This window comes from Nelumbo lutea, chromosome 6 (assembly GCF_056320005.1).
Source record: "Nelumbo lutea isolate HS-2025 chromosome 6, American lotus-T2T, whole genome shotgun sequence".
NCBI classification, from domain to species: domain Eukaryota; kingdom Viridiplantae; phylum Streptophyta; class Magnoliopsida; order Proteales; family Nelumbonaceae; genus Nelumbo; species Nelumbo lutea.
This window is the reverse complement of record NC_142689.1, coordinates 17982014-18009189: the sequence shown is the minus strand read 5'-3', so window position 1 is coordinate 18009189 and position 27176 is coordinate 17982014. Positions and strand designations below refer to the sequence as shown.

At 36.6% G+C, this 27176-nt stretch overlaps 1 protein-coding gene and 1 long non-coding RNA gene across 9 annotated transcripts; one reads left to right on the top strand and one right to left on the bottom strand.

Moving 5' to 3' along the window:
- Positions 1–3495: 3495 nt before the first annotated feature.
- On the bottom strand, positions 3496–16187 carry EMB1793 (LYR family of Fe/S cluster biogenesis protein). 8 transcript variants are annotated; one of them, XR_016100547.1, is made up of 3 exons: positions 15810–16187; positions 15046–15289; positions 3496–4214 (listed from the first exon to the last, which is right to left on the bottom strand). XR_016100547.1 is itself a non-coding variant. In XM_088948933.1 (3 exons), the coding sequence occupies exon 3, from the start codon at positions 4110–4112 to the stop codon at positions 3648–3650; it is 465 nt and encodes a 154-aa protein (XP_088805059.1). In that variant the 5' UTR covers positions 4113–4214; positions 15046–15166; positions 15810–15946; the 3' UTR covers positions 3496–3647. The 8 variants fall into 8 exon arrangements, 6 of the variants coding, with proteins under 6 accessions (XP_088805059.1, XP_088805060.1, XP_088805063.1 ...); XR_016100548.1 differs by having other exon boundaries at positions 3496–4135; positions 15810–15979; XM_088948933.1 differs by having other exon boundaries at positions 15046–15166; positions 15810–15946.
- On the top strand, positions 5268–7929 carry LOC148847674 (uncharacterized). Its single transcript, XR_016100549.1, has 2 exons — positions 5268–7395; positions 7632–7929. It is a non-coding gene; the product is annotated as an uncharacterized LOC148847674 (long non-coding RNA).
- Positions 16188–27176: the final 10989 nt, after the last annotated feature.

Here is a 27176-nt window from a genome sequence, read left to right as displayed (position 1 = left end):
TTAAGTCTTTTACCCTTTTTCTTTTTTTCTTTTATTTTTATACCGGGGGAAGTGCGCCTCAAAAGGTTTTGATGTTTCATCCTCCATAAAAGGTAAAAGGTAGGGAGAAAGGCATTTATGGACCAAGTTAAACCATCAATGATAAATACATCAAACTCCGGATTGCCTGCGTTGAAAGCTAAACTAATTTTCCCTCGTGTCCAACGGAATGGCGCCACGTAGAGATGCAACTTGGGCGGATTGGGTTGGATTGATGGTCAACCAAGGCCAACCTAAGATATACAAACTTTAAGCTCGAGTGTGGCCCGATCCTAGGACAAGCCCGAGTTTATCAATTCAGGCCCAACCTAAGCTTAGCCAAAGATAACTTGGGTTGGGCCTGAATTGATAAACTTGAGTTTGTCCTCAAGTGTAACACAACTCAAGTTAGGCTTAGGCTCAGATTGGGTTGGGTCAGGCCAGCTTGGGTGGATTGTTTGAACTTGAAAGGCAAAAAGCCAAGAAAGACTAGTGTCTTCTCTAACCTCTAATTTAAATAATTGTTGGAAAATGGGGCCACTAAAATTTGGAGGAGAAGCTATGAGGCGTATCTGAAGATACTGTCTTTAGAACGTTATTTGCCCCCACTCAGTTTCATTGAGTTTGTTGTTGGATTACAGGCAAATTCATTCTCAGGATACAACAGAGTCTTTGGGGTGAGAATCTACGACCAGCAAAATTGAAGAGTCACCGAAGAAACCTTTTGTGAAACTGTAGTAAAACGGAAGAGAGAAAGAGAGAGAGAGAGAGAGAGATTTTCGAAAAATGTTGTGTGAAAAGCCTGATTCATACTCCTTAAATAGTTTCTGAAGAGTTATGAAGAAAATGTGGGTACTCTTTCAAAGAAAGGCACCTTGAACAATCACAATTTCAAACATTGTGATTGTTTAAAAGGTAGTTAACGGTCATTACTGTTAACTTTGAATTATGCATTTTGATCACATCTGATTGAATCGTAGATGTTGATCACATCAATAGTTAGCATCACACGAAAAGGCCAAAGTTGCCCTTCGCAAGCCACGCGGGTGCAAGCGAAGTGCGAGTGAAGTGCGCGCATTGCGCGGTAGCAAATCTCCATACTCTCATTTATTATTTCTAAGGAGTGTAAATCAGTTCCTATTAAAAAAATTCAAAACAAAACTTGTATTTTTCTATTGTGGGACAAGTTCAAAATTGGTTTTAATAAGAAAAAAGTTATATTTTAAAACAAGTGTGCAGGCGTAATTTCTCATGTAATTGACCAATCAAACCCATTGGATTTAATCTCATTAGAGATTAAAATCCAACAACAATAAATAAAAAGACAAACCTCATACTTTTCTTATAAGCTTTTTATCAATTCCATGGTATCTAAGAACTCTGCCCCTACTTGAAAACACCTATGGGATTTCACCATCCAGTAAAAACAGATAAAAGGTTCAGAACTAAGCCTTATAAGCTCCAACAAATAACAAAACAAAGAACTTAAGCCATGCATTTTCTAAAGCAAGACAGTAAAAAGAAGAGGGATATTAAGAACACAAAAGACCTGTTTGTCATCAAAATGGTATATGGTATTTGGCTTTTTCTTTCAAATAAATCATATAGCAGCAGCAAAAGAAAAGATAAAATAAAACAGTAGTTCTTAAAAGTTCAACATAAAACTGCCAAAGAATAGCATGGAAAAAATGAGTTCGGCTTCAGTCAGGGCAAAGCCCATTCGAGCAGCCTTTAATGCTATGCATTGAGAATATCTCCATACATGTGTGTCTTATTTTATTGAAAGATATTCTAAATGCAAGGTTGCAAAAAAACTATTAGAATGGTGTGAGCACAGGTTTGCCCTGATAGAAGCCAATCTCGGAAGAAATGATGTGGAAGATTATTTTAGCATTTTAAGACCTGTATGGTCAGGTGACTCAGTGAGGACTAAGATATCACTACTTGAAGGGGCAAATATAACGTACCAACTCTTCCTTAAGGTGGCCAAAACCTAAGAGAATTCCCCTTCTTCCAAACTGTATTTGAAAACAACAGTAAAGAAAAAGACGTACCTCTCAATTGAGGAGTTGATCATCTTATGTTTATCACCAATCCTATGTCAGATTATAAAACCATACCGACAACATGATTACTAACCATACCAGCTCAGCTAAAGCAATTAAGAGAAAATGAGCCATAACAATACCAAAGGTTGACTTTGAAAAGATTTATCAATTAGATGAGTAGGGCATTTAATTTTTGTCTCCATATTGGTTCAGAGAATGATACATAATCAGAAACAATAAGCTTAAAACATCTTCATTAGGTTCAAGACATGATTTGATAAAAGACAAGTCAAATGTTTTTAAGTAAGGGATTTGATCTAAAATATGAATAATTTATTTCAGAGAATTGGTTCTTCAGATCGATCACAAAATTGATTATAGGTTCATTGGTTAGTCAACAGTACATATGGTGCTTCATGCTTGGAGATTTAATGAGCACAGTCTTCGTAACGAGCCCTCTCAATGTCCAAACAAGTCAAACTATCAGAAACATTAACAGATATACAGCTTAATCAAGATTATAGAGAACTTTTATTTAATCGATTACAGATGATTATCAAGCACTAAGATGAGTTTATCTTGTCCTTGGTGAACCATCACGCTCTTTCCTCTCAAATCAATGTAAATATCAGATTTTTTTTTGGTAAAATGTAAATATCAGATATGCAATGCAAAAGGTTGGATCTACAAAAAAGTTGAATTGAATGAATAAATTAAGGTGTTGAATGAATAAGCACTTATTGATTGTATCTCAAACACTATGATATTGATGCCTTTGGAATTTGGATTTCCGCAATGTTTTTCGTAAGATTCTTGGCTACTCAAGATCGTGATGATGATGATGAGGATACATGCCTTATCCCAACTACATGGTTGGCTACATGAATCCCGTCTTGCCAATCCATTCTATTTGAAGTTATATCCACTATTAAATTATTAGTGCTTAAATAATTTTTTACTATTTTTACCCATGCCCTTTTTGGCCTACCCCAAGCTCTTCTAGACCCTTCAATGTGTAACATATCACCTTTTTCTAAATGGCACAGTTGGTAGTCTTCTATGCCCATGCCCAAACCATCTTAGTCTATTCATTTTATCACCTATTGGAACTACTCCTAGGTTCCTATGGATAACTTGATTCCTAATCCCATATTCCCATCCTTTTCCACACATCCATTTTAGCATTCACATCATGGCTTCTCAAGATAAATAACTAAATCTACTGTATTGTTTAGTTCCCAAATCCAGCCAATAACCTCCCCTCAATTTAACATCCACTAACAAAACATTGATTCCTAGAAACACCTATGAATTGTTCAAACAAGATTAGTTTTCTTGAATTATCTCTCCCAAACGATGATAAAGTGGAGGAAAAAAACAAAGAAAAAAAATAATCATTACTTATCCCCCATAACAAATAAAAAACAAATTTACAGAGAAAATAAGTGCATGATTTACATTAATCTAAACCCTTGTTTCTTAAAAAAAAAAAACTTGTTTCATTATATCTAGAAAACAAAGGGAAATGGAAAACATCATCTCTTACATAGACTGGGACAACATACAGGTCTACCAATATCATCAATGATCTCCATTTCTTTGATCTTGTGTTATCTGTTGTTTTTGCTTCTCAACAAGCTTGTCAATGGCAGCCTGAACGGCATATCGTCCACCAATGAGTAATCTGGTGATGACCTCCGGGTCCCTCTCTAATCGAGCCTCTTCAAATTCTTGTCGAGCATTCTCTCTAAGGATATCTCGCCACAAAACACCTCGCGAGTCCGACCATACGAAGAAACGGGTGGCCCTGAGAATATCTCTGTAGAGGCTGAGAGCCTCTCGGCGGGTGCTAGTGAGGCGTTGTCTTGCCAAAAGCTCATCCTCGTCATCATAACTCTTTTCTTTCTTCACTACGTGTCTCTCCAATAGCTCTTCTACTGTGTCTGGGCCGTTGTGTAGAAGTTGTCGATGAAATACAATGCCGCTTCTCAAGCAACGATTAACAGAGATTCCCATAAGAGAACATTTCTCCAATCCAATTGCCATTTTCTTTCACTTCTTTTATTTATCTGAATTCAATAAAGCGATAGTAACCAGAGTCAACCAGTCCACTTAATTTCACTTCGCGCAATGGATATATCAATTCCCCTATTCAATTCAATTCAATTAGACTAATGGATATCTAATTCAAATTCAATTGAATTCAATTAAGAAAAGACCCGTTTTGGATATTCATAAGCATGTTAAAGCTATTCATAAGGATCAGTCCATAATCCTGATCCAAGAAATACAATCATATGGATAAGTTAGACTAAAAAGGTTTAGAAGATTGACTTTAGAAAGAATAAGGAATTCAATAAGGCAATAGAAGGGAAGTGATTCCGGAGATTTGTTACTTAAACAACAAGATGACATTTATAAATATGGGTGAGGCAGATGGCTAAATGAATAGGATAACATAATCTCGTCCTAATGTACTACTTGGATTTTATCTTGCTGGATATGAGTGATTGCAAGTAGAGAAGTAGAAGGGAGGGAAAGGTTGAGTTCGCAATTAACTCTCGCAGACAATTAACAGGGTATAAATAAATAGTAGCTCAATGTAAAGTAAAATTACAAGCTTGCCCTTATGTGGGCATATATGCACTTTGATAGTCCCCCTCAAGCTGAGCATAGCTATTTCATACTCAGCTTGTCCAATACTTGTAAGTTTGTTTTTTACCATGTCTTTTCTAAATATTGATTGTCTCACAAATCCAAATATGGTGATTCCTTCTGATGTTTCTAGATGAAATAAGTGTAACAATGCATGTACTAACTAATCACACTTGGTGCATAGGCAATGATAAAGTAATCATCCTATAAGCCTCTGAAATATTCCTTGTCCTTTTTTATTTTTCCCATAAGTAAAATAGAGCAAATTAATTAAGAAGAGAAATCACAAAAGATACAACTGCTGAAGGAGATGTCTGACGTGCAACCTCTCCTTAGCAGCAAACCCAAAATTACAATTGAACCTGTTGTGAGAGCTGTTTATTTTTATTTTACAGTAGTTGGTAGCATGCTGTCAGCATGTGCCTTCTATTTTCTTCTTATTTGTTTGTTAGTAGAGAGTTGCCAGGGGCATAATTGTATTTTCCTCTTATTCTTTACATTAAGTCAGTCAATATAAATGTTAAGCTGGGATGGGCCAGCAATAGTTTTTTGTTTTCCCAATCAAATCTCCCCTCTCTCCCGTCTCTTCTCTCTCTTCTCTTCTCTTTTCTATCGTTTCTCTCTATCCAGGAAGATTACATGGTATCAGAGCCAGGTTCTGGGCGGTAAAGAATCTCCTTTCTTTCTCTCGTGATCTCTTGGACGTGTGGAGGACAAAGAAACCTAATCAGACTGATCAGGCTTCAGGCTACTAGCCACTGTTTTCTTTGGGGTCCCCCTTGGTCGTAACACCAAGGAAGCCCTGGTAGAAGAAGGGCAATGCTGTAAACACCCTTCTTCCCCTTGTTCGATGCAGTGAGAGTTTGTTTCTGGGTTTTCTGGCACCTTCGAACAGATGCTGGACAGTTCGATGCAGTGAGAATAAGTTGACAGTTCGATGCAGTGAGAGTTTGTTTCTGGGTTTTCTGGGTTTGCACCTTCGAACAGATGCTGGACAGTTCGATGCAGTGAGAATAAGTTGACAGTTCGATGCAGTGAGAATAAGTTTCTGGGTTTGCACCTTGACAGGGGTATGTATTCCTTTTTTTTTCCTCTGTGGCCAATGCAGTGAAGCCTTGGTTTTTTGATTTACACCTTCGTACAAGTGTTAGACAGGAGTATGTGCTGTAGTTGAACTGTAACTGATTTCTGGGCTTTTCTAATGCCCTGAACCTGAAGTGAACTGATTTCTGGGCTGTAGTCCTAATGTTCTAATGGCCGAACCTGAACTGAACTGATTTCTGGGCTATAGTTCTAATGCTCTAATGGCCAAATCATTACTGAACTGATTACTGGTTGCTGTAGTGGAATTAGCCTACTTGCTGGACTGATTTCAACAGTGTTTTTTCCCTCATTCCAGAGGTAGAATTCTTGGGGGTTTAGCATTCTGATTGTGTAGGATCAGGCCTGGTACACTTGTGATTCTGTTTTTTGTAGTGTAGACCTTCTCCCTCAATGGCAAACTATATAATCCAGCATCATCTGGGGTTACACCAACCCATAGCACAGCTGGTATGGGTGGTGAAAACTTGATGTTTCCCATGCCAATTACCCCTCTAAATGGCCTCAACTACCTGGAGTGGGCTAAAAGTGTGAAACTTTATGTAACAGCAACGGGAAAAGCTGGTTATATAAATGGAAGAGTGAAAGAACCCAAGTGTGAGACAGTTGAACATGATAGGTGGGACCAAGAAAATAGTATGGTGATGTCTTGGTTCCTTGCAGCCATGGAACCCGATGTGAAAAAGAACTTTATGTGGGTAGACACCGCTAGTGAGATTTGGGAACATGCCAGAACCACATATTCCAAGCAAAGGCATTATACCAAGATTTACCAGTTGCAAGCTGAATCCTCAACCTGTAAACAAGGGAACCATAGTTTATCTGCCTATTATTCAGCCCTTACTTCAGTGTGGAAGGAATTGGATTACTATCAGACTATAGAATGGAAACATGATGGTGATGCTAAGGCCTATAAGAAACAGGTTTCTCAGAAGCGTGTTTTTGCATTCTTGTTGGGACTCAACCCCATTTACGAACCCTTGAGAGTTCAGATCTTAGGAAGTAAAGAGTTGCCTTCGGTTCAATAGGTGTATGCTCTTGTTCATTTTGAGGAAAGTAGGCAGAGTGTGATGGTTACAACTGAGGGAGAGCAACAAGTAGCATTGGCTGCAATGGGTAATAACAATATGGGCAAGAAAAGTGACTCCAAGAAGGCTAATGATAAAGATAAGTTGTTTTGTACCCACTATTGGCGCTCGAGACATACTCGTAACACATGTTGGGAGATTCACGGAAATCCCAAGTGGGCAGTGAAGAACCAAAAACAGGGCAAAGTGCAAGGTTAAAAGAAACAGAATATAACACATAATGCAGCACATGTGGCAACCAAGGATACTCAGTTTGTTGGTACTACACAGGAACACTTGATTGGTTCTAACCCTAAGGAAGATATCATGAATTCCTTCAGAGACCACTTGGAGTCATATGGTAGGGCTTTGCGACAAATGGATAGTTCAGTTACTGGTACTCCTACCTCATTCACGTCTACATCAGGTAATGCGGCCTCTGCGTTCCATGTCACCACTACCATTGACTCCCCTTGGGTCATTAGGGGCCTCTAACCACATGACCGGTAAGTCAAACTTGTTTCAAACTTATAACCTTTTGTCAGGAAGGGATAAAGTGAGGCTTGCAGATGGATCATTCTCCTTCATTGCAAGCCAATGATCAATATCCATTCCCCATGGCCTTAACCTGAATTGTGTATTGCATGTCCCTCAACTTCCTATAAATTTGCTTTCAATCAATAGCATTACAAATTCTTTAAACTGTAGTATAACATTTTTTCCTGGCTCATGTGTTGTTCAGGATCTAACTTCTGGGAGGACGATTGGTAGAGGGAGTCTAGTGAATGGTCTCTACATTCTCGACAACAAAGCTGGTCTCTCGGTGTCGTCCTCAGAATCATATATTCAGTCAAATAAGAGTCAATTTTTTTAGTGGCATAGTCTGTTAGGTCATGTTTCATTTGAAATAGTAAAGTCTTTGTTTCCAGTTTTATTTAAGTCATGTCTAGTGTCAGATTTCCAGTGTCAAATGCGTCAATTGAGCAAATAATGTAGAAAACAACTTTTCATTAAAGTAATAAAAGATCTAGTTTTCCTTTTCATAATGTGTATTCTGATGTATGGGGGCTTACTATTATAATCTCTTAGGGAAGATATAAGTACTTTATCACATTGATTGATTACTTCTCCCGCTATACATGGGTATTTCCCATGCATAGTAGAGATGAAGTTCCAAAGATTGTGAAAGACTTCCAGATGATGGTATTTATGTAGTTCCATGTTGAAATACAGATCTTTCAATCAGATAATGCAAAGGAATACTTTCATGGTGAGCTCAATGAGTTCTTTGCCTCCCATGGATCTATTCATAGGAGCTCTTGCGCAAGAACACCACAACAAAATGGTGTGGCAGAAAGAAAGAACAAACACCTCCTTAAGGTAGCTCGAGGGATGATGTTACACATGAATGTCCCAAAAAGGTTTTGGTTGGATGCTATACTTGCAGCTGCTTGTGTCATCAACCGCATGCCCTCCAAAGTACTAAACTATATGGCCCCTCATCAGTTGTTGTTCCCCTAGCCTCCTTTATTTTCCATTCCCATGAGAGTATTTGGTTGTCGTTCCTTTGTCCATGATTTGTCTCCGTCTCATGGTAAGTTAGACCCTCGGTCCATTCCTTGTATCCTTCTAGGGTATCCCTCCTCTCAAAAAGGGTACCAATGCTTTGATCCCATCAGTCATAAGTCTTTTGTCTCTACGGATGTGCCTTTTTTTGAATTTGAACCGTTCTTCCCCGCTTCTCCTTAAGGGGAGAGTAGTGTGGAAGAGGAGAAGCAAGTTTAGGTCCGCCAAGTCTCTCTTCCTTCTATTCTGGACCTTGCCCCCTTTCGTGTCTTCCAACATACACGCCGTAGAGATCAGCAATGTGACAGAGATGTGGAGCTACCAAACATTGAGCAACCAACACCATCAGACTCTCAGGAGGTAAGTCCAAACCCTATTGCACCTATTGATACCCCTGCACCTACTGTGGATGACCTTAACATTCCTATTGCTCAAAGAAAGGGAGTCCGGTCAAGTACTACCAAACACCCCATTACCCAGTATGTCTCTTATGATCACATTTCCCCCTCATACCGAGCCTTCCTATATGCAGTTGATTGCATCCCTATACCCAGAAATGTTGCAGAGGCCTTAAAATTCCTTGAATTGACAGATGCTATGAAGGAGGAGATTAATGCCCTTCATAAAATTCTTGGGAATTGGTGGATCTTCCAAGGGGGAAAGACCCCGTGGGGTGTAAGTGGGTGTTTATAGTTAAACATAGAGCGAATGAGACAGTTGAAAGGTACAAAGCAAGATTAGTAGCCAAGGGGTACACTCAAGTGTACGAGGTTGACTATGATGAGAGATTTGTTCCAGTAGCTAAGATGAACTCAATTCGAGTTCTTCTATCATTAGCTGCTGACCTTGACTGGGAATTGCACCAAATGGACATAAAGAATGGCTTTCTAAATGGTGACCTAGAGGAGGAGGTGTACATGGTTCAACCCCTTGGATTCTATGCCAAGGGAAGTCTCTTTATGGTTTAAAACAATCTCCTAGGGCTTGGTTCAGTAAGTTTCATATGGCAGTTTAGCAAGTAGGGTTCAAGCAACGTCCGTCCGATCACACACTCTTTGTGAAAAGATGTTGGGAACAAGTTGTTGTATTGATAGTGTATGTGGATGATATCATCATTACAGGAAATTGGAGTTCAGAAATACAAAAGTTGAAACAATTCCTTGCATATAAATTTGAAGTAAAAGATTTAGGTCCTCTAAAGTATTTTCTTGGAATTGAAGTTGCCCGCTCAAAAAAGGGCATCTTCATTTCTCAAAGGAAGTACACCCTTGATCTGTTACAAGACACAGGCAAGTTAGGTGCAAGGCTAGCAGATACTCCTATGGATGTTGATCATAAATTGGGTGACTATGATGGTGAACCTCTGAAAGATGTGAAACAGTTCTAAAGGTTAGTGGGAAAGTTGATTTATTTGTCCATGACCCATCCAGACATTGCCTATTCAGTTGGAGTCCTGAGCCAATTCATGCACTCTCCTAAGAAACCACACATGGATGCAGCAGAGAGAGTCATTTACTTAAAAAAGTATCCGGGGACAGGTCAAATATTCAATAAACATAATCACCTAAAGGTGGAAGTCTTTATAGATGCTGATTGGGCAGGTGTTGTGGATGATAGAAAGTCGGCAAGTGGGTATTGCACATTCACGGGAGGAAATCTAGTGACCTGGAAAAGCAAGAAACAAGGTGTGGAAGCAAGGTCAAGTGCTGAAGCGGAATATAGAACTATGGCACATGGGGTGGCTGAAGTTCTTTGGCTAAAGAACCTTCTAGGGAAGCTTGGAGTTGTTGTTCATAATCCTATGTCTCTTTACTGTGACAACAAGGCAGCCATAAACATCGCCAATAATCTTGTCCTACATGAGAGGACCAAGCACATTCAAGTGGACAAACACTTCATAAGGGAAAATTTGGAAAAAAGTGAAATCTGCATCCCTTATGTCAATTCCAAGGAACAACTTACTGATATCCTCACAAAAAGATTTTCATACTCTCAGCACAATGAGTTATGTGACAAGCTGGGCATGATAGACATATTCAACCCAACTTGTGGGGGAGTGTTGTGAGAGTTGTTTATTTTTATTTTACAGTTGTTGGTAGCATGTTGTCAGCCCGATATGCTGTTAGCACGTGCCTTTTATTTTCTTCTTATTTGTTTGTTAGTAGGGAGTTGCTAGGGGCATAATTGTATTTTCCTCTTATTCTTTACATTAAGTCAATATAAATGTTATGCTGGGATGGGCCAGCAATAGTTTTTTGTTTTCCCAATCAAATCTCCCTCTCTCTCGTCTCTTCTCCTCTCCTCTCCTCTTCTCTCTCGTTCCTCTCTATCCAGGAAGATTACAAAATCCAACACAATTGGTTCCTAATCACCACTTGTTCGCTAGAGCATTTTCCATTCCATTAACCAACCTTCTTTCCCATTGGATTCTCAATGCTATCTCACTAGATATCCAATTAAGCCTTTGAAATTTTCCTTTGTCCTCAAGGAGCTATCCTTGATCCACACTCAGCTAATGGTTTAAGCTAATTAGAGTATCAAGAAGTTTAACTCCCAATTTCCCAATTTCCTTCAAGAGGTTTAATACTTTAATAAACTTGCACTATGATATTAAAAAAAATAATCCAATTTTCCTAGTTCCTTTATCTCAATTTTTTTATCAATTCCTTTCTATCATTTTTTTTTTATAGTTGAAAAATGATTTATTAACAATATATAAGAAAAGTTACAAGCACCCCAAGGAGAGGCACGAGGTGTGACCTCCCTTGAAAGTAAACCAACAATGCACCAGAAACAAAGCATTACAATGTTTACTTAGATGTTCTCAATACCCCTTGTTTATCAAGATAATCAGCCAAAGCATTTGCTGACCTGCTTACCCAATGTGAGCTAACAATCATGTTACTTGTTAACCAGCTTGCCTTCTTTAGGAAACCATTGTAGCACCAAATCACTGAGCCTGGGTCTGTTAACCGGCCCATAACAATCTTATAATCTCCTTAGGTTAGAAGATGCTCTACCTCCTAGAGAGATATAGCCCTTTTTCCAAGCCGCTAGTATTTGTTTTCAAAGTTTTCAAGGATTGGATTAGGTTAGCCACTAGAGAAAGCCCAAGATAAGATAGAGGCCAAGAGGCGGCATGACAACTTAAACATTCTGCCATAAACTCAATAACCCTTCATCAAAGTTTATCCCTACCATGCTGCTCTTCTCCAGGTTTGTCTTCAGGTTTGAGCCAAAGTAATTAAACAAATCTTTAAGATTCCTCACTTTTTTAGTCCTCCCCCCCCTAAAAATAATATCATCAGAAAATTGGAGATGAGTCATTGAGACTCTATTCCTTCCTATTCTCCAGCCTCTTATTGTCTCTTCCCTATCTGCCTTTGAGAGTAACCTATTGAAAACATCTACTACAAGGATAAAGAAAGGGGGGGGGGGGGCGGGGGGGAGGGGGTCTCCCTCCCTTAATCCTCTAGAGGTTGGAAATAAGTCCTTAACCACACCATTTACCAACACTGAAAAGTGAGCGAAACTAATGCAACTCTTCACTCAATTGCACCACCTATCACCAAAGCCACAATTCCTTGGGATCTGAATTAGTAAAACTCCAATCCACCAAGTCATAAGCCTTCTCAAGGTCAAATTTACAAAAAAAAACACCATGTTAGCCTAACCTCCTCATTTCCTCCACACATTCATTGGCTATTAGTATTTGATCAACTATTTGTCTCCCTTGCACAAAGGCCCCTTGAGTTTAGCTTATTAAAGGAGGTAGTATTGCTTTTAACCTCAAAGAAAAACCTTAGCCAAGAATTTGTAGGCACTTGTTATCAGACTAATCAGTTTGAAATCCTTAGGGTGACTTGCATATATCTTTTTAGGAGTTAGGGCCAAGAAGGTGGCATTGACTCCCCAACTCACTTGATGTCTATTGACAAACTCCCTAAAGACCCCAAGTAAGTCTTCTTTCACCACATCCCAACAATCCTGATAAAAAGCCATGGTAAAACCATTCAGGCCAAGAGCTTTTGATCTACCATTAGGAACATTGCCTATCTAATCTCCTCTTCCTCAAAATCCCTTTCCAACCAATTCACACTCTCCTCACTTAACCTTGGCCAATCGAATCCTTCCATCCCGAACCTATTATTCAAAGGCCTAATCAACAAAGACTTGAAAATGATCCACAAATCTCCCTACTATTTCTTCCTGATTTGTAATCTCTTCACCATCAACTTCCAATTTTGCCATAAAGTTCTTCCTCTTACTTCCATTAGCTAAGACATGAAAGTACTTAGTACTCCCATCTCCTTCATTTATCCATTTATGCCTAGCCTTTTGTTTCCAAGTGATTTCTTCTCTCAAAAGAGCATCTTCCAAATCTTTCTTGAGTTTTCTTCTCAATGCTCTCTCCCTTCTCATCCAAAGTCCCTTGTGGTTCTTTAATATTGAGCTCCTCAATTTGGGATAGCAATGAAGCCTTTTCAAATCTAAAAGAGCAAGGTTTGAATCCTAAGAGTTCTTGGCCTAGCTGGATAGGGCAATGATTAGAGGTTGCTCTAGGAAAAGCCCTGGCCACCAAATCCCTCTAATGGTTATTTCACCCTTCATTGAAGAGAAATCTATCTAGTTTAGAGCAAAGAAGGTTTTCCTAAAAATTGGACCATGTGTAACTAGCTTCCAACAATGAGATCTCTTTCAACCAACAAGTATTAATGATATCATTAAATTTTCTCATGATCGTTGTGATCACACCTCAAGGGTTATTGGACTCATTGTAAAATTTGATGACATTAAAATCTCCTCCTAGACACCAAGGACCATCCCATAACCCATTGATTCCATACAATTCCTCCTACAATTTGTTCCTCTCTCTATAATTATTTGGTCCATACATATTAGTTAAGACCCAAGTAAAACCATTGTCCAAGTTTTTCAATTTGAATGACATAGAAAACCTTCCTATGAGTTACTCTATTGATTCCACCACATCCTCTCTCCACATAGCAACTAAACCTCTAGAGGCTCCCCAAAAAGGAGCCCGAGTCCAATTCACTCCCCTAGATTTCCACACACTTCTCACCCATCTCTTGTCTAACTCTGCAACTTAGCTTCCTGCAATAAAACTATGCTAGGTCTCTCTCTCTCTCTCTCTCTCCTTAGGAGGTCCTTAACCACCCTTCTTTTCCTTGCACTCCCAAGCCTTTCACATTCTAGCTAATAATCTTCGTCTAGCCACACACTAACCGTAGGTCCCTCTTTAAGCTTGAGGCTTCCTTAACATGGAACCTTCCTCCTCTTTCCTTTGCCATTGAACTCAATGTCTCCCTCAATATCAGAAATTAATTTTTCCACCTTTGATCTCTTCTTCTTTTTGCATTTCATTTTTTGTTGCTTCACATTAATCAACTCTCCTTCAACTGCCAATTCTTCTATAACCTAAGAGATTATAGGTTGTCATGTCCTAGGCTTCCTAGCTGAAGTTTTCTCCTCTCCCCCACACTAGTCTTGTTAGGTGACTCTAATTCCTCTTCCTTCTTCTTATACTCCTCCAATAAGGCACAAATTTGGTTCCATAATCCTTCCAACTCCTCTTGCTTCTTCTTTAGGATCAAACCCATCTCACATTCTCACTACTCATAGCTCCTAATTCACACCTCCCTTCCTGCTCTGGTCTATTCAACCGGGATGTTAGAATATCTGTTACAAGCACAATACACACATCAACAGCCAAAACAAAAAGGACAAAGTTACCTGCTTGAGTGGGAGTCGAGGGACCTATCTTCGGATCAAGGGTTTCAAAGGTCAAGTTCCAGTCTAAACCCATTCCCTATTCCTGAGTCTGTTGTGGACGGCTAGAGGTATCTCTATTGATCTCTTAATTATTGTACGGTCATTCATAGCTACGGCGTCCTCCCCAACTTCCTTAATGCCTTCTACTGCTTCCTTTGAAAAGAGAAGCTCAATTTGATGATTGTCCGCTTCCAGGAGACTCATTGAACGAGTTAAATCTACACTCCCCAGGCTTACAATATCTTCTGAATCAATAACACTTGTACCTTCTTCGCCTGAGACTGAATCCTTCTATGTTGCCTCTAAATCGCTTTGGCTGATACATCTAGGGTTTTGTCTATCTAGTGAGATTCGAGCGGCAAGTTTCCAAGGAACCCACAAATTAACTTCTTGAGAATTTTTTAGCTACAAAATCTCAACATGATTAATACACATGAGGCTATGACTACAATATCATCCACATACACTAACACAACTGCCAAAGAAGATCTCTTTCTCTTGATAAGGAGTTTATGATCAACAATTTGATTGAAAATAATCAATCCTTGACTACATCCCTGAACTGATCAAACAAGGCTCTTGGAGATTGTGTTATCCCACAAGTTGACATCTTGAGATGACACACTTTGCCATCATCTCCTAGACTGTTGAAACCGAAAGGAGGCAACATATACATCTCCTCTTGCAAGTTACAAATCTCTACTTAAGAATGTATTTTTCCATCCAACTAACACAATGATAGATCATACACAACTTTTAAGGAGGAAAGTGAAAGGAGGAGGAGGAAGATAACGTACCTAGTGTGCGTCAGGTACCTCAGACCCCAATTTTGGAGTATGTGGTTGTTAGACACGCGAGTGATGATGCTAATGGAGGACCGAAAGTGTGAGATCTTCCAAACGGTAAAAAAACTTGTACCTGAAAAAACGGAAATAACTATAGTATCCTTTTCCCTTTCTCAATGTCTTCCTTCTTCTCTTGCACAACCTTCCTACCCTCCCTTCTTTGATTTTTGTACCACAGTAGATCAGCAGACAGATGCTGCAAGATTTTACTTCATAAGTCTCCCATACGCACCAAGTTTGAAGTATATATTAAACTCTTCCTCTATTCAGATAAGAATCCAAATTTACTGGCAAGTCAATTTGAGTGCTAATACATTAAAATTGTTTTGAGACCTTAATGATTCTTCTAAGAAATAACAGATAAAGAATGCTTTCCTTGAGACAATGACACAAAGTGTTTTCTACTCCATAGCATGTTGAGAATGAGAATACAGTGTTTTCCAATCATTTACATTGCTAGAGATTAGGGCAAAATAACAGAGATTCGAATTCAAAACAAATAAAGGATTTGGGGCAAAACGAAAAACAAAAAACCAACGTATAACCAACCTGGACGCAGATCCAACTTCAAACTTGTGAAAACCCAACATAAAAAAAAAAAAAAGAAAAAAAAAAAGGTCGATCGAAACAGAGTATACGAACAAAACAAAAACCAAAGAGGATTGCTGGACCAAAAAAACGACAGAAGAAAAAAACGAAATGAAAAAATACCTTACCTGTTTATCGGTCAAGGAGAAGTTGCCGCCGCTAGTTGGAGAAGAGGAGAAGAGAAGCTCGATTAGCCAGGTTGAATCGCAGAACAAAAACAAATTATGGTTGATCTATCGTAACGATAAAAAAAATAAAATAAAAAAAAGGAAAAAGAGGATTGATCGTTAAACGAAATGAGAAGAAACCTGTTACATATATATATATAAAAAAAAAAAAGGTAAAATACAAAAACCTCCGGTTTTTGACAATTATAAAAATCTTTCCTATAGTTTTACTTTAGCAAAAACCTCCCTTTTATTTTTATAAAAATCAATAAAAACCTTACTTCCGTCAATGATCAAAACGGAAATCGTTAAACCCATGATAATTTTTTCAAAATACCTATTTTACCCGATTTATTGTACACCTATTTTAACTAAAATGCCCTTTGCCCCCCTCTTCGTAGTTTCATCTTTTATGCAATCTAAAGATGAGCATGGGTGAAAAACGAACGAGGAAGAATTATCAAAATATTTCACTTCACGAAATATTTTTACATCTTTCGGCGATGATTATTCACCGGACGATGGCCATGCTTCATCTGTTGGTCAATGATTCTTCACCGAACGATGGCCATGCTTTATCCGATTGGTCAATTTCTTCACTAGAGCGATTGACGGCATTCGATTTCGATATACAAGTGCTGCATAGATGTGGAGAAAAATGAAGCCCGTGACATACAACTCCAGTGACAACTACGGGAATGGTGCGAATATTGGTAATACCAATACCGACCTTTTCCCGCTACTTTTGAGTTTAGGGTAAGGAATCGTCATGAACCTGGGACCTGATTTGGAAGAAGGAACAATTTCATATTATGCATACTTCCTGCATCGAAAGAGCTTTTAACGATTCCTTGACTTGACCCAAACCATCCAAACACTTCACTGCAACTTTTGTGCCATTTCCGAGAGTCCCTTAAAAAATCGATTCAAATCCTCCTTCTCCAAGCTTCTTACAAAAATTCTCTGTTGCATCTTTGAGATCTTGATAAGAGAATCTCCTGGGTTGGGCAATTATGGTACTCGGTGTAAATCATCCTCCTCATTTTTCTTCCTATAAAGAATAGTCAAGATACAAACTACAATAAAAACAAAAAACAGAGCTGCAAGACTAGATCCTAATATTATTGCAGTCTGGCTTGTTTTCTTTTCAAGAAGAAGGGATGGGGCAGAAGAAACATTTGGTATTTGCACCTTAATGAATGCAGACATATTATACTTTCTTCATTGTTCATCAATGAAAAAAGTTTGGTTAGCAAAAAGCAACTACTTGCGGAAGCATTGGTATGATGCAAAAACAAAACAACCTTGCAAGAACAGTTATTCAAGCATGCCTGCCTACAATTCTCCAAACTCGTTCCAGTTGTGTTTGCATCACTGATGAAAAAGATTAAGTAAGTTACATCCTTTAACTCTTGAAAATTGTGATTTTCAGAAGCTTCACAAGAAATGGAGTAATTGCCTAAAATAGCTATCGTTGCTACCAGTTCCTCCAAGACAACTACACTGCCCAATTGAGCAAATACCATAATTCCCACAAACAGTTGGGTAGCTACACTCTCCATCAGATAAATCTTTTGTCAGAAGATCGCCCACTTCCGTCCACCCTGAGGTTGAGTTCCACTCCTAAACTCTCACATACCCATCTGACCCGAATTTAATGTACTGTATCAAGGTTGTTGGTTTCACAGGAATTGTATCATCAAGCTGGCATGGCTCGGCAGATAATATGTAGAGAGAAAGATTTCCATTCAGGAATCTAACATGGCACGGTCCTGCATTTAGAGCAAGAGCAAACAAACCATTACTAGGACACTTGTAGACCAGTTCGAAGATGAGATGCTGACTATGAGCCTCTACCCTTCTACTACCAAACGGCTCCATTGTTTCCATCGAAGAGCACGAGATTTCCTGTCTTCGTCATGTTTAAGCCCATGATAGAGTTGCCGGTGGATGGTTTCCATCATTGTTCCCATCGGTTTTTGAAGAGGTAAAATAGGCATTTTGAAAAAATATCACGGATTTAACGTTTTCTGTCTTGATCATTGACGGAGGGAGGGTTTTATTGACTTTTTTTTAAGTAAAAGGAGATTTTTGTTAAAATAAAATTATAAGGGAAATTTTTATGATTGTCGGAAATTTTAAGGGAGGTTTTTGTATTTTACCCTAAAAGGGTAAATTTTAGGGTAAAATATTTCCCAGATTGCATTTCGCCAATTAGGGTAAAATAATTTAGGGTAAAATAAAATTATAGGGGAAATTTAAGTGCACCCATATTGTTTGAAATTGACTAATATTTCCCTTACCATTAAAGTTACATTATAAACCATTCAAATGTACATATCGTGACTCTTATAATTTCAAAAAATACCCAATTTACCCTTATTATAACTTCCAACCCTATTGGAACTCAACCCTCTACTGCAACTCTCCACAGATTGCATTTCTCCCTCGTTACAGTCGTCTGCTCTAGTCTGACATAACACTCTTAACTGGGATGCTTTCCGCCAAGCTGCCGTTAATACATTAGAGCGGCGCTTGGTCTACATCCCCTCCTTCAACATGTATCATGGTGTTCCTGGTCTTTATGACTATGGCCCACCTGGTTGTGCTGTTAAGTCCAACGTCCTCACCTTCTAGCATTAGGTAAGCTCAAGATTCTGTCCTGATATATTTTGGGTGTTTTCTTTCTTCAATTGTGTTTTATATGATCGATTTGTTTTTCTTTTTTTTTTCTTTTCGGTAAGTCGTTATTTAATGGAGACGGTGAGACGGAGAACACTCACCTGGTTCTTTTCGGCCTTTGCAGTGCTGACAACCTTCAAAGGTTTTTGGACTATTTGCTGGATTTGGTATACTATATTTGGATTCTAGCTTCGGTGCTCTGTTTTTTTTTTTTTTTTAATTTTCCCCTATTTTCATACAAGTTAACACTTAATTTGGGTTTTTCTTAGAATTCGATGTTTGGGTTTTGAGGCCTGGTTTAAAGTTAGGGAATGTTGCTGAATCTTTACTACTTAACTATTTAAGGAAATAATTTGAATGGTAGGAGGGATAATTTCCTTTCTCGCCATTTTGTTATGGTTCAGACATAGACAAGCTATTTTGTGGGAGGAATTAATTCTTAATGCGGATTAATTGATTTCTGTGGGTACAATCAGAGGAAATGTTGATGGGAAACGATTCAGGATGAGTCCAAAACTCTTTTTCTCTATCTTATTTTGAAAATTTGAAAAAGAATAAAGGGCAAAATAGCATTTTCTGTATTTTTATTAACAAACGCTAACGGTAAGAGAAGTATTAATTAATTGTCAGAAACAATAGAGGTAGTGTTAGTCAATTTTTAAACAGTAAGAGTATACTTAGTTAATTAGATAAACCATAAGGGTAGTTTAAGAAATTTATCCAAAAAAGATAAAATACAAAAACCTTCCCAAAAGTTTCTAACAATCATAAGAACCTCCACTATAGTTTCACTTTAATAAAAACCTCCCCTGAATTTTTAAAGAACTCAACAAAAACTTCCCTTTCGTCACTAACCTAGATGGAAAACCATTAAAATTACAAGAGTGCCGCCGATTAATCATTAGGGCATCATTAAAATATTTCAAAATACTGGAATTGCCCTTGCTTCCCCTTACTCTTGTTGCAAAACGAGGGAATGCCAAGAAATCCTTCCCCTAATCTCCCCTCACTGGTTTTTGTCCTTGATTTCTTCATTCTCCACCTCTCTTCTCCGTCTCCATTGTCCGTCCTCTCTTCCATCAAGCCAGAGCAACCAAAAGTCACAATTCATCTTCTTCACAGCGGTAGTGAACAAAGTTTCGGCAACTAGCAACGACAACCTCATCAAAGCTCTCTCTTTCTCTCCGCTCTTCTCTTCCCTCTCCTATTTTTTTCGTTTATTTCTCTCTTCCTCTCTTTATCTTCTTCCCAATCTTTTGTTTCTTCTTCTTCTTTATGTTTTCCCTTCCTTTGTTTCTTTTGACCACCGCTGCAAATCTCAGTAGTGGTGGTTTGCTTTCTCCTCACAAGCATTCTTCTTCCCACGAGCTGTTCCAATCCTCATCAGCTCTACCAAGGAAGAGATTGCATTTGGCATTTCTCCAATTAGTTTCTTGTCCTCCTCAACTAAAGATACAAAAAAAATGTAGCAACTGCTAGAATGTTTTGTAATTTCTCCTCTTAAAACGTCCAAAATCAATCCCAACCCATTGTTCTTGACAATTAACATTTTGCTTTTGGAATGTCTGGAAATGTTCAACAGGGCTGCCATGGCATTCTCTTGTATTGATGGACTAGTCGTGGATAGAAGCTTTAATAAATTGGGGATTGCGTTGCATCTGCCAAGCAAGACATGTTGAATATGCTTGATTTTACAAGTAACTGAATCTCATAAGCGACCTTCCTCTCTTCACCCGTCTCTTTTGCAAGCCATCGGCTAAAAACTTCGCAAGCATTTTCATGGCTTCTACACTTGCCAGACTGCCAACAAAAATCGTTCTTGTAATGTCATGACTCCTACCACCTGTTCAAGCCACTGGTATTCGGTTGTTGGAACAAAATGAACTACTGAATAAGCTTCTTTAAAGCTCAATTAGGAACCAATGTTTTGAAAATTTTACAATTCCAGTATGTTTAAATATTTTAATGATGCCCTTTTGTAATTTAATGGTTTTCTGTCTAAATTAGTGATGGAAGGGAGGTTTTTGTCAAATTCTTTAAAAATTCAGGAGGTGTTTTTATTAAAGTGAAATTATAGAGGAGGTTTTTATGATTGTTAGAAACTTCAGGGGAGGCTTTTGTATTTTACCCCAAAAAATGAGAAGAAAACCTTACCTGGTTATCAGCTATAGAGGAGAATAGAAGCTCGATAAGAGAAACTAGCTTTTTACATTCGAAGGGAAAATTTCTTAAAGTACCCTAAGTTTTACGAAATTGACTAATTTTATCCCTATTGTGTCTTAAATATCCTTAAATTTTATGACAATCAACTATATCCTCCTTATTATTAGTGCCAATTAATGAAAAGATGGAAAAAACTATTTTATTCATCATTATTCTGTAAATTTTCAAAATAAAACATTTGAATGAACTTATTGTTAATAGAAATGAAAGCACCAAACCTACTGCACCATACCCCTAACAATCATCTCTTCAATTTCTTTTTAGATTTGTGCTTGTTTTGGAGGCTTCTTGTGATGAGATGCATCTAGGAAGACTGCTGTAGTTGCCATATTGCCTCAGATGACCTCATTATCGGGTTTGAACTAGCATAACATTAAGATATTATCTTTAACAATCTCTTTTTTTTTTCTAGGCTCTAAGCTCAGGCATGCATGCCCAACCTTTCCCAATGAAGAAGATACACTGCTAGTGAGGTGGCGTTTGATAAATCTGAAATCTGAAATCTGAAAAGTTTAAAAGATATTAAAAGTGTTTGGAATCTGAAAATGGACTGTTGTTTTTTGACTTTTTAGACGCTTTGAATAAAGAAGGTTGTTTGTGTTGGATCAAACCTTTAGCATCTGATGAGGGGTAATTTGGTCCTTCAAATCACATTGCGACACGTGGCCTTCAAGGCAACACCTCGACGCTGACCAGACAAACCAGCTTGACAAATTAGTCCCAAGCACCTCGTCTAGGCCAACCTCCACCTCGGTTGAGCCAAACTGATAGGTTTCCTAATTCATAGTGACCTGCCTCAAAGATTGGCTAAGCTATAGGAATTTATGGTGACTTGCGAGCGAGCTCATTAGCTTATCCTGAAGAGACATTACCAACTCGAGATCTCCAGAATATTAATGCCTCAACCGTTAGACTTGCCTACCACACCACACGCCCCAAAGTTACTTGGACAGATTGTAACCCTTGCACAAAACACGTAACCGATGCAAAAACTCACCAAATCAAGCGAAAATGGCTCCGCGAGAAGATTAGACCCGTTGTAAGGGGACTCAGACCATTGACACCTATATAAGGCACACATTTCTACCGATAAAGGTACGTACGATTACAAGCTCTCAAGCTCTCTCACTTTCTAAAGACTCTCAAACACTCTTTGACTTAAGCATCAGAGTGCCCACCCTGGGTAAAGACAACCGGGCATTCTAATCCTCTTTCTTGCAGAGCACATCAGCTCGGCCCTAACAAGGAACCATCTGAATCATCATCTGAGTCATCTGACACGAGGGAGCAGCCAGATCGCGCTACATCAGCATCTAAAATTCACTAATTTTACTATTTTACCCCTAAATTAGACTATTCGGTTGTAGCAGCGAGAGAAGAAGAAGAAATGAGAGATGGAGAGAGAAGGTCAGAACTCATCATCACCACTAGTTCATTGGAGGAGTTGCATCGACAAGAGAAGAAGAAAGAAGAAAAAGAGGGAGGGAGGGAGGGAGAGAGAGAGAGAGAGAGAGAGAGAGAGAGAGAGAGAGAGAAGGCCAGAACTCGCTGCCACTAGTTCGCCGAAGGAGTCACTTGTTGTCACTAGTTCACCGCTACGTCAATTGGAGAAGATGAACGGTGAGAGGGAGAAATGCAAGCAACACTTTCAAGGGTATATTGGACTTTTGGCCAAGTCTAAAACGCATCTGAATGCTTCTAGCACCTAGCCCATGTCTTATTATTTCAAATCTGAAAATAATTTTTACACAAATTTAGATACACTTACAAACACCTCTAACGTCTGAAAAGCAACATTTTCAGTCTTCAGAGGTTTGAAAAGTGTTATCAAACGCCACCTGAGTAAAGTTTGTTTTTTTTTTATTATTTGGAAAGCCAATTAGGGAAAATTAACACATTTGAGTTCAAATAAAAGGGAGACAATAAACCACATTGATGCTTGGCTGAAATTTATTTTGGAGCTTATTGAATTATAGTTTGAAAAAGAATGATATAGTGCAAACTCGACCACAAAGGGTATTATTGGGTTTTTAAAAAATTATGTGTCACGTGGTGTCACATTGTGATAAAAATTAACAGACACTAACAACAAGGGAGGATTTAGTTAATTATTAAAAAACTTCGGGGTACTTGAAGACAATGTGTAAATAGTAGGGGTGGAGTTAGTCAATTTTCTAAAACTTAGGGGTGCTTTAAGAAATTTGCTCAAAAGTGAATTATGAAAGTTAAGTGGGGATAATTTTGAAAGAAAAAAATCCAATAAGTGATTATTGAATAAACATTTATTAGTGTTTGAGAGTTCACTACATCATTAAGCACTTATTGGTGTTTGAAAAATAAGCCCAAAAAAGTGCTTATTTTAAAAATAAAGGTTATTTTTTTAAGCCCAAATTTTCAGCTTTTTTAAGTGCTTGTATAATAAGCACTTATTCAAAATTTTCTTCCAAAATTATCCCTAGTTGAATTTTAAAATACCACTTATGAAACTATCCATAATTGAATTTTATAGAAGTATTTTAGTAAAAGTGCTTTTGTAAAAGCGATTTCTTTTAAGTACTTTTATAAAAGTCATTTGTATAAGTACTTTCGTAAAAGTACTTTTATAAATGTGCTTTGATAAAAATGTTTTTATTAAAGTGCCTTCATAAAAATACATTTGTAAAAGTACTTTTATAAAATTACTTTCGTAAAATTTGAAAGAAAATGAAGGACAAAATAGCCATAATTGCTATTTAAGTGCTTATTGGAAAAAAAGGCTATCAAATGCCTAATATGAAATAAGTGCTTATATTTTTAAAATAATCACTAGAAAAAGTTGGGCGCCAAATGCAAATAAGTGTTTATTCAAATAAGCACTTGTTTTTAACACAAGCACTTCCAAACATGGCCAATAAGATGGAATTGTTTTTGGTAATGAAAAGAGGGCACTAACAAAGATGAGGGGTAGTGAGACCCTAGAGATCTTCCCACCTAATTCTCTCAATTTATATCTTTAAAATAAGCTAGAATTTTGGGCTTCTATAATAAGTATTTATTTTTAAAATAAACACTTATTTTGAAATTATTTGGGAGTGCTTGTGTTAAAAATAAATGCTTGAAAACAGACACTTATTTGAATAAGCACTTATTTGCATTTGGCACCCAACTTTTTTGGTGCTTATTTTAAAGAATAAACACTTATTTCATATTGGGCGTTTGGTGGTCTTTTTCTCCATGAGCACTTAAATAAGTTCTTGTAACTCTTTTATCCTTCATTTTCTTTCAAATTCTCAAAATATACCTTGTGTTTTTCAAACCCACCGCTGAGGTGGCAGCTTTTAAGTTATAGACCAATATTCTATAGGAAAAATTCCACTTTAGTATCCTAAACTTTGGGGGTAGTGTCAAATTAGTATTCAAACTTTCAAACATGTCATTGTAATACCCAAACTTTCAAAAAGTGCCAAAAAATGATAAAATTATCAAAAAATCGGATTATAAGAATTCTAAAAAACATCTTTTGCTTAAAGAAAAACATCTTTTACAGTAAAGCTAACCTTGAGAAGTTTGTTGCTAGTTAAAGAACATGAGGTTAGAGTTAATCCTCAATCCCAATACGAGATCAATAAATACACAACCAAATGCTTCTGAAAAGAGATTCAAACACTGACGAAGAAAAATATGCTCTGTATCGGACAGTTTATGAAGCGAAACGAAATGAGGCAAATTCATGGGTCAAGTGTCGGTGTTCATGAGTTCAAATTCATGAATTCACGTCCTCTATCCTCTCATCAAGTCAGTCCAACTATGGCTCAGTGTTATTATGGTTCAGTTTTAAGGTAGAAGATATTGATTAATGAACAATATTTTGTTTTCCATGTAGTTTTGACATTTTGAAAATTTTTAAATTTTACATGACATCACATGATAAGATAACTGATGGATTATTAGCACTAGGGACTAAATTGACACTTTTTGAAAGTTTAGATAATGCAGTGACATGTTTAAAAGTTCGGGTACTAACTTAACACTATCCCCAAAGTTCTGGGTACTAAAGTGGAATTTTCCTTATTCAATAAACCATGAAACCAACAAGCAGAACTTGTTCTTGGACTCGGATCAGGTTGACCACACCCAAGATTGACTCATCAGTCATCAAACACTTAATAAATAAACTCTAGAAGGATCTTGAGCTTTAGAGAAATACTAGTGGGGACCCGTGCGATGCACAGGCTTTGTTGAGTGAAAGTGAAATAATGGAAATACATAATAGTAAAGACATTTTTTTTTTGTATTTTTATTGTAACACTATGAACTAAAATCATCATAGGCAAGGATTATAATGTTTAAATTATATAATTTATAATTTATATGAAAAAAAAAAGTATTTTAAATACACTATGAACTAATTACATTTATTTCTTGAAGGTTAATTGATAATTAGAACATATTTTCCAAAAGTAATTTTAAAGGTGATTTGGGATTGTTAATTTTTTGTCAACGTTTAGATGGTTGATAAAGAAAACTAAATAACACTTGAAGGGCATTTGTGTCTTTTTCAAATGTCACTTAACGGCTGGTTAACAACTAGTTAACGACAGAATTGTCACTATGCTCAAAGTATAGGGTACTAATCAGAAATTTTCCCTTATATTTAATAAATAATTTTAATTAATTAAAATACTGTAATTATTAAAAATGTTGTAATTGTTAAAATTACTATATTAATTAAAAACATTGTTAATTAATAAATTCAGTATTTTAATAAATACTTTTAATTAATTAATAATACTATAATTATTAAAAATATTGTATTAATTAAAGTATAGTTAATGTTGTTAATTAATAAAGTATTGCAATTATTAAATTATTGTTAATTAATAAATACTTCAATTTTAATACTATTTTTAATAAATTATAACTTGCATTATATTAATTAATAAGTACATTATTTAATATTGTTTTTGAATAAATAATGATAATTATTTAAAAATAGTATTAATTAATAAATACATTATTTTTAATAAACATGATTCATATTGTTAATTAATAGAAATACTATTAGTTATTAAAAATACTATATTATTACTGATATTGTAAATTTTAAAATACAATAATTGTTTTTACTACTCCCTCCCTCCTTCTCTCTCTCTCTCTCTCTCTCTCTCTCTCTCTCTCTCTCTCTCTAATGTCTTCTTTAAATGTAATGATGGCACGCATTAAAATAAGAAGCTTTAGAAAACCCAAAGGTCTCTCTCTAATAATGTGTATCTTTATTAATCTAATCATGATAAGCAATGATTACTTTTTTTATATTAAAAAAAGAAAATAGGAAAAAATGCAAACAATTGAGAAACTAGATAAATAGCTTATCTCAAAGGAGAGATATGCTGACATGGACTCACCAACTTTATATATATTAGAGTTGACAAAAATAAGAACATGGGTTTGACTGATACCGAAAAAGATGATATTGGAAAAATTAAGCTCATGTTTGCCATGACTTAAAATAAATACTTCTAGCCAATGTTTTAAAAACCAGCCTGGAATTGGAACCGTTTTCGTCACTTGTTTCCATGTCGATGGCTCAACCGTTCAGTTTGAACGAATGACCCATTCTAACAAAAATATATTGTATTAATTAAAAGTACAGTTAATATTGTTAATTAATAAAATATATAATTATTTAATTGCTATTACTTAATAAATACTACAATTGTTAATACTATTTTTAAATAAATTATAAGTTGCATTATGTTATTTAATATTGTTTTTTAATAAATATCGGCAATTATTTATAAAATGTTGTAATTATTAAAAACATTGATAATTAATAAATACATTAATTTTAATAAATACGATTAAATTTGTAAATTAATAAAAATAATGTTAATTATTAAAAATATTGTAAATTTTAAAATACAATAAATATTATTACTACTCCCTCCCTCCTCTCTCTCTCTCTCTCTCTCTCTAATGTCTTTATTAAATGTAATAATAACATGCAATAAAATAAGAGGACTTGGAAAACCCAAAGGTCTCTCTCCCTCTCTCTCTCTAATGTCTTTATTAAATGTAATAATAACATGCAATAAAATAAGAGGACTTGGAAAACCCAAAGGTCTCTCTCCCTCTCTCTCTCTAATGTCTTTATTAAATGTAATAATAACATGCAATAAAATAAGAGGACTTGGAAAACCCAAAGGTCTCTCTCCCTCTCTCTCTCTCTCTCTCTCTCTCTCTCTCTCTCTCTCTCTCTCTCTCTCTCTCTCTCTTTAATGTCTTTATTAAATGTAATAATAGCATGCAATAAAATAAGAGGACTTGGAAAACCCAAAGGTCTCTCTCCCTCTCTCTAATAATGTGCAAATTTATTAATCTAATCAAAATAGGCAATTATTACTTTTCTATATTTTTAAAACAAAAGAAAATTGAAAAAAATGC

Bases quoted from the DNA above. Each gene is read 5' to 3' on its own strand.
- EMB1793 (XM_088948934.1), bottom strand. From the start codon at position 4,112: ATGGCAATTGGATTGGAGAAATGTTCTCTTATGGGAATCTCTGTTAAT.